Genomic DNA, 11,086 nt, shown 5'->3' with positions numbered 1-11,086 from the left:
ATACAGTAAAACAAAAGAACTTTGTACTCTTACTTAAGGAAATACGATTACATTAACTGGTCTGGTCATAAACAACCTCTAATTAACAATGTCATAAATGTTCTGATGTTATATGTAAGTAAAATCCTTGTACCTTTTAAAAAGCCTTCATCTTAATAGTATTGGGGAAAAAAAGTGTTTGTACTGGCAATATTTGCTTGAGTTTGGAGTTTCCTGTCAAAAGACTAAATAGTAGGTGACTTTAAAATCATAGGTGTGACCATGTGTCTGTGCTTTATTATCTCTCCTGTGACCAAAGTCTAAAAGTGGTTTAGAATCAATATGAAGGATCGACTTCAGTTTATGTGACTCCTTCTCGAGGGTCTCAAAATGTTCTCTGCCTTCATCAATGGTCAGCTGGCATCGACGATCGCCGCCCACAACTCTGAGTTTGATATTGAAGTAAAGAAGACAGACGAGTGAGTTCTTCTAGTTGATGTCCTTTACCACAAACAAACAAGCAAAAAAAAAAAAAAAAAAAAAAAAAATGAGTCTCAGTTTCTGCAATCTTCAAGTTTTTATTTGTTTACAAAGTTAAGATTGCATTTTCATATAGTCCTTCCTTTAATGAGTAGAAAACCTTTTTAAAGAATTAGTTGAAAGGCACAAATTTTACAATATATACATTTGGATCTAAATTATAAATATATAGAAAACAAAAGCATAACCCAGAATAAAAGTGCTGAACACATCTTTTTACAGAAAAAATAGGCTTTGTTTAAAAATACATACAATCAGTAGCATGTTTTTTGTTTCAATATTTTTTTTTTGTTAGCAATAAATTATTTGAGAGTGATAACATTTATATAATATGCAAATGGTGGAGAAACGAGAGAGATGGTTACAGTATACATAGAGCCATCAAAATCCATCAAAGAACAGAAACACAACAAGCTCGTGACGCTCAATCATAACCAACAAGAGAACAGTAACTCGATTATGCCATTCTTAGTGCAAAATAATAAAATGATTAAAGGCCTGACAACATAAAGAAAGAGTGGGGAAAAAAAAAAGAAGCAATGCTGTCCATATTCCTCAGTTGCATAAAGCTTTTAATTGTGACGGAAAAACACAAAACGAAAGGTGAACCCTTTGCAGACTGAACGTCCTGGAATGTGCCTGATGAGGAATATATGAAGCAAAACAAGCAGTGGTGGAAAATCTGCACTAAATAAAAAAAAAAAAAAAAGAGTATTAATGAGAATCTGTTTAAGATGAGAGAAGGATGAAGGCCTGGACTTGATCAATTGCACATTACGGTGTAACTCAGGTGCGACTTTTTAAAAACAAAAACGTCAACGTGAATGTGAATTAAATGTCCAACAGCGACAACGCAAAGAAAATCTGTCCGCAGAAAAAGAAGAGAAAAAAAAAAGTTTTCCAAAGAGAAACAGCCTTTTATCTTTGCCCTAAGAAGGCATAAACATGTAAAATCACTGACATTTTCACACAGACAAACGACAAACCCATCACATTGAGTCCAAAACATAAATACAGCAAAGAGTCACAGCACAGTTAAGAAAGAAAAAAAAAAAATAAAAAGGAAAAAAAAAAAGCACATGTATTCATTAGTTTCACCGCAGTTATAATGGGAAATGATATATTTCTGCCGACGCCCCGCTGTTACACCTCTGGTAGGTTTTCTTCCTGAGATTGATAAAAGGTCTGATATCTGAGAGCCAGTAACTTTAGGGGTGTGTGTGGAATACTTTGGTATCTCTCTCTGCAAACTGAAGGCCCGACTGAAAGGTCTACAAGCTGGAGAAATGAAATCGCCTCGACGAAAAAGCCAACAAACAAAAAAAACAAAAACCCCAAAAAGAACAAAACGCGAAGAAATGAACAGAGCAGAAATAAATCCAGATGCTGTACAGCAGTACAGGACAGTGCAATCTTATTTGGTGGCAGGTGATAATAGAATTTGTCTTTATAGCCATTTTTGAAAACTCGTAACTTCCCTGACCAAACATGTCGTTGACTATTATAATAAGCAAGATAAACGTTTTCTAAAATCTAAATATCCCTTAAATATAAATAACAACTTTTACCATAATGACTAAAACATCCGGAGCGCGTTGCGCTCTTCCTGTGGAAACGTACTTTACAAAGGTTGTATGCATTTTTGAACGTGTTCAACTAAAACAAAAGAAAAAAGTACGAAGCACAACAGAAATATATATATATATATATATATATATATATATATATATATATATATATAAAAATAATCATACCATGCAAAGGTAACCACAAAGCCTGTCGAGCAAACGCAGCACTTTCGGCATCTCTGTTTGATAACAAACACACGATTATGGTTTATTGCTTTTTGATCAGTTGAACTTCTCCCGGCGTTTTTTTGTTTTGTTTTTTTGTCACAAACCAACTACAGTGCACGTTTTTTTTTTTGTTTTGTTTGTTTTGTTTTGTTTCACACGAAGGAGGCCACGTCTCACAGGTTTTTTTTAAATATGCACTATCATACACAGTGAGCATCACAAGTCTTTCAAAGGGTTTATTCTTTTACAGCCTGAACGCCTCAAACGGACGCACATGTAGTCAGAAATCTACTGAAAAGACAGAGAAAAATAAAATAATATAAAAAAAAAAAAAATCACCGCTACTAACAAAGCGACGCTTTCCTATGAATGACGGGGCCTAAACTTTTGAGTCGATATTGAAATTAATTGTCATTTCGAGTCGAAAACTATAGAACAAATTGTAATATCTGTGTTGGTCACACGTACATTAAAGAAAAAAAACAAACAAAAAACAAGAAAAAAATACTCAAGATTTCCTGAGGAATTCCAAAAATAAGCGTCACGTCACCAAATCTTTTTTTTTCTTCCTTTTGTTGTCAGATTAAAAAAGGTGTGTGTGTGTGTGTGTACATAACATATTTGAACGCCATTACCGTCCATGCTGCTCACTGATTCGTCACGTGATCCCGCTTCCGTTTCACCCGGGACGCAAAGACGACGGATAAAAGGACGAGTCCGCCGCTCCGTCACCTCGGAGCGGCGGCACGGAGAATCGCGCGAGCGACCTTTATCGGGCCGAACGGGAGGCGCTTTCCTGAAACCCAACACCAGCATAGTGTAGCACAAACAACAAGTGACAGGAGGGAGAGGGGGCTGGGGGGGGGGAGGCGGGGGGCGCTAAAAGTTAAATACAAATATACCATTAAGTTAAAACCAATGCTCAAGAGTACAAATCTATACATTAGGCTACATGGATTTTTAAAGACTGCATTTATAGGTTTTCTCCAAAGGCACTGTTTGCAACAGCAGACCGCTCTTCCCTCCCCCCCCACCCCCCCCTTCGACTCACGCTAGTGTTCGTATGCGCATGGAGAGAAACACGAGGGAGCGCGGAGAGGGAAAACAAAAAAACTGAGGCATTTCATGGCGAATCAGCTCAAAGATTTCACATCTTTTCTCTCGTCTTTCCAGTTCCACGCATGTTTCTCTCAAATTACGTCTTCATACAGTCTTCTTTCCTTTCTTTCCTTTTTTCTCCCTCCTTCTTTGTATCAAGACAAAATGGCCATGAAGCGAAGTAACAGTAAAAGCAAAGTCTTAACCACGTGGCGTTCCAACTGGCGAATGGCATTTTAGAGCTTCCAGCAACTTCACCAATCTTACCTCGTTAAAAAATCAGCAGCGGGAGGTCCAGTAAAGATTTCCACACCTCACTGAAAGAGCCTGTGTTTCCACAGCTCATCGGTTCCATAAAATACAGTTTGTTTTTCACTTCTTTTTTTATTTTAAGTTTTTTTGTTTGTTTGTTTTTGTTTTGTTTTTTAGTTTTTTTACAGCTGCCTTTTTTCATGGAGGACACACTTTGGTGCAGAAATCTGATATTGATCGAGCCCGCCATTCTCGACAGCTTCAAGCAATTGAGCGCTACAGGTTAAAAGAGAGAGAGAAGGGGGGAGGGGGGGGGGGATCCCAGCGCAGGACAGGCAGTGACTTTGACTAAAGGCCCTGAGGAGGGAGGGAGTAGGTCCAAAGGGCGCCATCGTAGACAGCAGCAAAACAAGACATGATCTGCTTCGAAAAGACAATAGAAATACTCGAAAGATGAAAGGGAGTCCAGACGAGCCGCCTCCGCCGCGGCTCTCAGTCTTGTTGCCGGTATTGAATGACGGACTTGCGGTCCGGGCCGGCCTGGAGCATGCTGTTCAGGGCCTCGCGCACGTCGAGGGCGCCCGAACTGCAGTGGCCGTTGGGCAACGAGACCGAGTCCGACTGGGGCATGAGGAAGGTGGAGGGGAAGCAAGAGGAAGGGTTGGGGAACAGAGAGGACGAGGACGGGCCGGAGAAAATAGAAACCATGTTGTTTGACAGAGATGAGGCGGAGGACGTGGAGGAAGAGCCTGAGGAGGTAGAGGATGAGGGGCTGGCTTTCTGTGTCTGCACCTGGGGCGACTGGGGCAGGTCAAACAAATCTAGTAAGTCATGGTGGTGGTGGTTGGTGGCCAGCAGGCTGTGGCTCGGCTGCTGCTGGGACGCCTGTAGATGCTGCTGCTGCTGCTGCTGCTGCTGCTGCTGCTGCTGCTGCGGGAGCAAAAGCGGCTGCTGGATTTGCGCGACGCGCTGAGCATTCGTCGCACTCTGAGAAATCAGGGACTCCAGGTTAAAGTCGTCAGCGAACGCCGCGGAGTTGGCCGTCAGATTGTCCAGGCTCAGACCGGCCTCCGTGCTGTCGGGGGACGGGGACGGCGAGCCGACGGTCAGGTCGAGAATCTCATCCAGGGGATCCTTGGAAGACATGCCGGGAGACGGCGTGGCCTGGTGGAGCGCCGGCGTCTTGGGCTGCTGAAACGGCGAGAGGAAGGGCTGGGGGTAAAACTGAGGGAAGTTCAGGCTGACCGAGTTGGCCAGCGGGCCCTGGGTGGCGGCGGATGACGAGGTGGAGCTGTTGGGCCAGTTGTTGTGGGTCCTTTGGTGGGCCTGGTTGGGGTTCCTCTGCAAGGACAGCAGGGCCATGTTGTGGCGCGGGCGCGGTAGAGCGGACGGGCTCTGGGCCTGCAGTCTCTGCAGCTGAGAGAGGCTCCCCGCCTGAGTCCTGGGCAGAGCGCTTTGGTTCAGTTTCTGCTTGAGGATGTGATTCTGAACCAGCGACTGGTTCAGCATCGGCTTCTGGCTGAACAGATTGGCCAGGAGGTGCTTGTTATCCTGCTCCATCTTGCGCATGCGCTCCTCGACCAGCCGCTGCTCGGCGGCCTGCTGCTCCTTCTCCTTCCGCCTCCTCTTCACCTCCTCGTCCATCAGCAGCAGCTCCTCGCGCACACGGGCCACGCAGTTCTCTGGGATCTTGATACCTGAGAGAGAGAGACGGACGCACAGTCACACCATGTGAGGCTAAGCCTTTAATCAAATAGGCCAGGAGCGCCGTCCAAACACGTGATGTTACGAAACCAAGTCAGGTTCTCACTAAATGAACACAATAAAAAAAAAACACAATTCAACCAGTAATTGAATTAAAACAATGAAACTTCTAAAATTGTTTCGATTTAATGAACATATTTCAAGAATATTTTGTGTTGTTCTTTATCACTGTTGCTTAGACATCATTCAAATTAAGTACACGATATTGCCAAATATTTCACAAGAGCAGATGCTTGATAGCAAGGATATGAATGTTCAGAGTGAAATGAACAAAAAGAGCAGTAAAACGTGTCGTCTTTAAGAGCAGGATGAGTTAAGGGACCCTTAAATATGATCTGTGTGTTAAAATGGAAATGGATCACACCAGTGGAATCAAGGTGATACGATTGAACACAATCTCATTTTGAGACACTCATTAATGTTTAATGAGTGTATAAATGTTTAACTCAAACGTTAAACATTTTCATAAGCCGCTTCAGTTCCAGAAAACTTCACGTAGTTCTCCTTTTGGCCACTAAGGGGACGTGTTTTGACACGTCTTTACACATTTTATTTTTTTATGTTTTCCAAGTATTTAGACTCAGTTTCCAGATATATTATTATCTTATTGATTTTTTTCCAAGAAGAACTCAAGAACTGTGGCTACGAGAATAAAACCACAACGCCAATGATTCACTGTCAAAACAGAAGAGTCAACATTGTGATTTAAGCTCCATTGAGTTCTTTTATCGTGACATACCCCTTACATGTGCTATTAACAATTGGTAAATGCTCCGGTTTATTACAGTGAGTATGGAAAATGTGACCTCATGTGAGAATGGCATTAAGTCACATTTTCTCACACGTCTCTGAATTTCTGCAAGCGCTAGTGCGTTGAGAGTTCACAAAATTGGGCACAGAAACCTTGCAGGTATGTCACTACAGCTCAAAGAACATGGCCATTAGCTGTTTCCTTTGCAAATTGTATAGATCTGGAGGAAAACAAGCTACAGATGTTTCCTTATAACCTTCCCTTATGATACGTTTTGATACCGTCAACACAACCCGCCGACACCAATGGAATTAAATGCAAATATTCCGATGGGTTTGAGATCTGATGTACTGACCGACTTGCTTGTTATGCTGCTTGGTTTTAAGGCGCACGATCTGCAGGATGCTGGTGTTGGTGATGTCGGACACGACGTCGGAGACGCGCTTCCACACCCGCAACAAGGCGCCGCACAGCATGTGGTACTGACGGAGACGCATGCCCGCAAGACATTCCTGACCCTCCTCGATTTTCTTACACTTCCCATTCCTACGGACGAAACGGAGGAGAACCAATCAATCATTTATGCACACAGTGAACGCCCCCCCCCCCCCCCCCCAACTTATTTGCTGGGTTCTCTTTAACAAAGTTTTGAATTCTAAACAGTTTACTGGTCATCTGGTGGCAAGTTCTAACCAAGTGGTCTCTACATAGCTACTTCGCAGGTGATCTACAAATAATTGGGAAAAACCGAAAAGACGCTGCGGTTACCAGTTGGCGTGGCTGCACTTCTTGAAGGAGAAGGTGAACTGCATCTCCCAGCAGTCTCTGGCTTCCTCAGGGGTCACCTGGAAAATGCATTCACACACATAAACGTTTTACTTGGAAACAAACGAACGTGATTATTTTTCAATTTGTGACCAAAAGCTATTCATGATCACTGTTTATGTGACCAAAATAAAACTGTTTTACAGTGAACGGTAACTTTCAGTGTGTTCTGATCTTCGGAACTCTGAGATGTTTGGAGACGTGGAGCCGAAGTGGTAAAAGGCCACATAAAGTACAATCATTATCAAGTATTTCTCATCAGCCCATTGTTTAGGGTTTAAATAAACAACATGAATGCAAACAAAAGCATCCCACTGAAGCTACACAATTAATACCAATGTGGTGAATCTATAATGTCAATCATAGAGTTCGTGATATTTTTCGACTCTGGTGTGACTTGAACCTTCAGCACACCTAAATATCCACAAGGGGGCAGCATACTCCACAATAAAGTACTTCAATCAGCAATGCCAGAGGAACAAGTCGGTCTGCATTAGGTCAAACCCTCTCATAGTCAAGATTTTTAAAATATTTGTTTTATTGCCGCTTTGGAAAAACAAAACAGGAAAGGAAGGCAATAAGAGTTCGACATTACCTTCCGGTATCGTTGCTGCAGGTTGTCGAGGCTCTCCGGGTGCGTTTGCTTGCCAATGTTGGGCTTGTAGACGATGAAGTTCTTCCCTCGTCCTTGTTCGGCGAGCAGCACGCAGGGGTGGTTGCCTCGCAGCTGTGCAGATGCCACAAACAGAGCAGTGGTTTTTAGTGCAATCTTACAGAAAATGAACATCATCTTCACAAAGAAGGACTGTTATTGCACAGTCTGAGATCATACGGCTCCGTCTAACTTAAAGACTCACCTTTTGGGACAAGTAGAATCCTTCCTCAGGCCCACTGAGCTTCAGTGACCTGTTATAGGCCTCATCCCAGGGCATTCCTCTGTCCACACTGATCTGCAGGGGCAAACAGGGAAGGAGATCAGAGATGTAAGTAAAAGAAACAAAGCAGAGTATCCCGACACATGGCTCGCATTAAGTCACATGGCTGCTTTGTAGAAACCCAAGCCCTGTCAGACATACAACAAAAATATAAAGAGGCTTTATTCAGTCATGCGCTCTATACTGCCTGGACTGGTTCTACAGTACAACATAGTGAGCCTTCCAACGCTGAAACGTTGAGTGCCTGTTAGCATGCAAACTACAGCTAAAAACAGAAAATACCCGTAATTATCCTCCTAACACCTCCCACTGGCATCTACATAGGCCACACGGCCCCGGGCCAAGCGTGTATGATCATAGTCGATAAAAGTGACATCAATCACAAGTCCGTATTGGAGCAGATGTTGCTGCCTGAAAAACCTTACAGGAGTTCAGGTTATGTACATATCTGTGACAAAAACAGAATGTTTCTTCAAAAGAATTGTAATGAATTGATAGGCACGCGCGATCTATTAAGTTATCCATCAAGATGGCTTAGCTGTAATTGAAGACAGTGTTAATCGGGGACTTGAACATCCTCCTTGATTTCACACAAAGCAGAAAACAAGCTGAGCATCTGTTGTAGATACAATCTTTCATTTTGCACTGGCAAGCCGCTGGACAATATAAATACCTTTTATTTTCTATTCTATGCTCCATCTGGTTGCACTCAATTCTCGCCCAGAAAAACAATATGATGCACTTTTTTTTATTTTGAGAATAAAAGTATGATGTCATAAGTATTTAGCACTATTAGTGAATAAATGGATGCTGTTCCTGTTAAAATATTCTCAGTGGTCTGCCTATAAAGTTATCCTGATGTTTGTTCTCCTCAGTACGATTCAGTCTGTCTTTTCAAACTTAAAGGCTAATATTATATAAATCTGCTCTATCATGAGCCCTTTAAAAAAAATGGCATCCTTTTAGATGCAGTAATTAATGAAAGTGGCTCTAATAGTTTTAGATATTCTGAGAATAGCAAAAATTGTATTCTGGCTCCATTAAACATTATTCAGATTGTTCCAATGTGTTATTATTTTGTCTTGTTTGGTGTTTATATGGTTTTCATGATGGTCCCGATGCCTTGTGTCTAATGTCTGGTAAAGTGTGTTTTCAATCTACACTCTGGTTAGTGTGCATATATAAACATTTATATACATTTATTGCTTTACTCCAGAGGTTTAGTCCTGTTATGTCTCCTCACTGACTTTTTTTCCCTAGCTTGTGCTCCACCATTTGGAATTGTTAAATAAAAGTGGGCTTTTAGTTTTGAGGTCTGTTTTATACAATCAACATCATTCTTCACAACACACGGGATGTTATAACAGTGTGGAGAAACACACTCATTTTCTAACTACACTTGCCACACGAAATACTTCTCCCACTGGTAAAATAAAAAAACATGAACACAAATGCATAAAACAAAACTTGGTTGTAAATCATATTTTTCTGACACTGTGAAGATTCTGGGTTAATAAAGCAATACTGTCAGGAAATGTAATACGATATATAAAGTATATGACTATATATATATTGATACACAGTGAAATTGAGTGTTGCCTACCTTATAAAGAACAACTTGCCCGTCCTGAGGATTTCCAACTGTCAGGAAAGTTTCCTGCTTCTCCTCATAAATCTCATCGTTACCTGGTGCGAGATCTGATGGAGACAATAAACAAGATGATCACCTCCATTTTTTATAATCAAGGCCAGTTTCAATCAAACTGCATACGACCACAGGAGCTGACAGACCTGGCTAATAACACCAGGTGTTTGGAGCATATTAAAATCTATCAGATTGTCTATTTTTGTACTTTTGTTGGAAGGAGAAACTTTAAATTTAGTTTTATATTTAAACATTGAGCCGTGCTTGTATCTCTGAATTGCGATTGAAGTTTTTACCGAGGATTCCCATGTCATATTTGCCCTCCTTCTTGTCTTTCTCGATTAGGTAGTCAAAGTTGTCAGTGAAGTACTGGAAGAGATGATTCTGCTTGTGGACCTCCAGGCCAAGGATGCGATTCAGGAACTTGGTGATGCTGCAGTCTGAGACAGAATCACAACACGTAGCACGTGAAGCAGCTGAGTGATGAACATGAATCACTGAATATTGATCAGTGACATCATGACGTGCACGCATTCGTCTGCTAGGCTTGTGGCGCTCACCTTTCTCAGTACTGATCCCAAAGCGAGACTCTCTACAAAAGATGCCGACGTCCATCATTCCCATCTTCATATCTGGAATGGAAGGAGAAAACATTATTCTGTTAATCTGGAAAAATTAACTTCTGGTTGACGAAGATGTTTCGGGTGCCCAAAAGCTGATAGTATGATAATCTTGCCACATACCTCTGAAGAACATGGCCTCACCACCAGGGTAGCTTTTAGGAGGCGGCACTTTGTTCTCTATGTGGCCAAGAATCGCTTTGGTGATTTTATCAAGCGCCTTGGTGCCATACTGTGAAAAAAAAAAAGAGCAGTTGTGATTGGTACAGATGTATATTTGAAAAGCCCTACTCAGTTAGATCAACAATGGTAATGTTGATTTTAACAGTTACATGTGGAAATTCTGACTTGAAGAGCTGCTTTCATCTCCATACCTTGTTCTCAAAATTGTACTTGCTCAGGTCTCTGGATTCAGTGGCTCTTCTGTCACCATGGGTTAACGCTCCCTACACAGTGGAAACACAAATGTATCATTGTTGGCACAGTGGGTACTCCATCGTCACGGCAGCAGAGACAGTAATACAATCTGACAAAATTGCGTTCTTTTATCTGAAACTTTCATAGCATAGTTTCCAACAAGGCTTCCCCAGCTCAGAGTGGTACTTAGGGCACAGAAGAGACTGTTGTACATTTCAAGACCCCTGACTCAGTGATTCCACTTGTCTCTTTCCAGACCGTTTCTCAGAAAGGCTGCCGACCCCCTTTCTGATTTCTGGCTAAAATAGGCCAAAAGCCATGAGCCACATCGAGGGAGTCCAAACCTCCAGGAACCCCACAAATCACTCCCACAGAAACATACATAGACTTACATGCAACACACTCAGACATCTTTACAAAGCAGGTCTATTCTTACAACACTCTATAAAACGTGCAGATGAATT

The 11,086-nt window shown here is 42.0% G+C and overlaps 1 protein-coding gene across 1 annotated transcript in view; it reads right to left on the bottom strand.

Annotated features, from left to right (window-relative positions):
• Nucleotides 1-2,306: 2,306 nt before the first annotated feature.
• sbno2b (strawberry notch homolog 2b) overlaps nucleotides 2,307-11,086 on the bottom strand; it is a 45,829-nt gene continuing 37,049 nt past the window's right edge. Inside the window, exons 22-31 of the mRNA XM_080506854.1 lie at nucleotides 10,580-10,651; nucleotides 10,329-10,437; nucleotides 10,146-10,217; nucleotides 9,882-10,025; nucleotides 9,544-9,638; nucleotides 7,863-7,955; nucleotides 7,601-7,732; nucleotides 6,949-7,025; nucleotides 6,536-6,726; nucleotides 2,307-5,362 (exon numbers count right to left, since the gene is read on the bottom strand). Of these exons, the coding sequence (XP_080362980.1) occupies nucleotides 4,158-5,362; nucleotides 6,536-6,726; nucleotides 6,949-7,025; nucleotides 7,601-7,732; nucleotides 7,863-7,955; nucleotides 9,544-9,638; nucleotides 9,882-10,025; nucleotides 10,146-10,217; nucleotides 10,329-10,437; nucleotides 10,580-10,651 (2,190 nt within the window). The 3' untranslated portion in view covers nucleotides 2,307-4,157. The remainder of the gene's footprint in view (nucleotides 5,363-6,535; nucleotides 6,727-6,948; nucleotides 7,026-7,600; nucleotides 7,733-7,862; nucleotides 7,956-9,543; nucleotides 9,639-9,881; nucleotides 10,026-10,145; nucleotides 10,218-10,328; nucleotides 10,438-10,579; nucleotides 10,652-11,086) is intronic.

The sequence above is a fragment of the Blennius ocellaris genome, assembly GCF_963422515.1.
Source record: "Blennius ocellaris genome assembly, chromosome: 12".
NCBI lineage: Eukaryota > Metazoa > Chordata > Actinopteri > Blenniiformes > Blenniidae > Blennius > Blennius ocellaris.
Note: the sequence above shows the minus strand (reverse complement) of the source record. Positions and strands in the feature narration are given on the sequence as shown.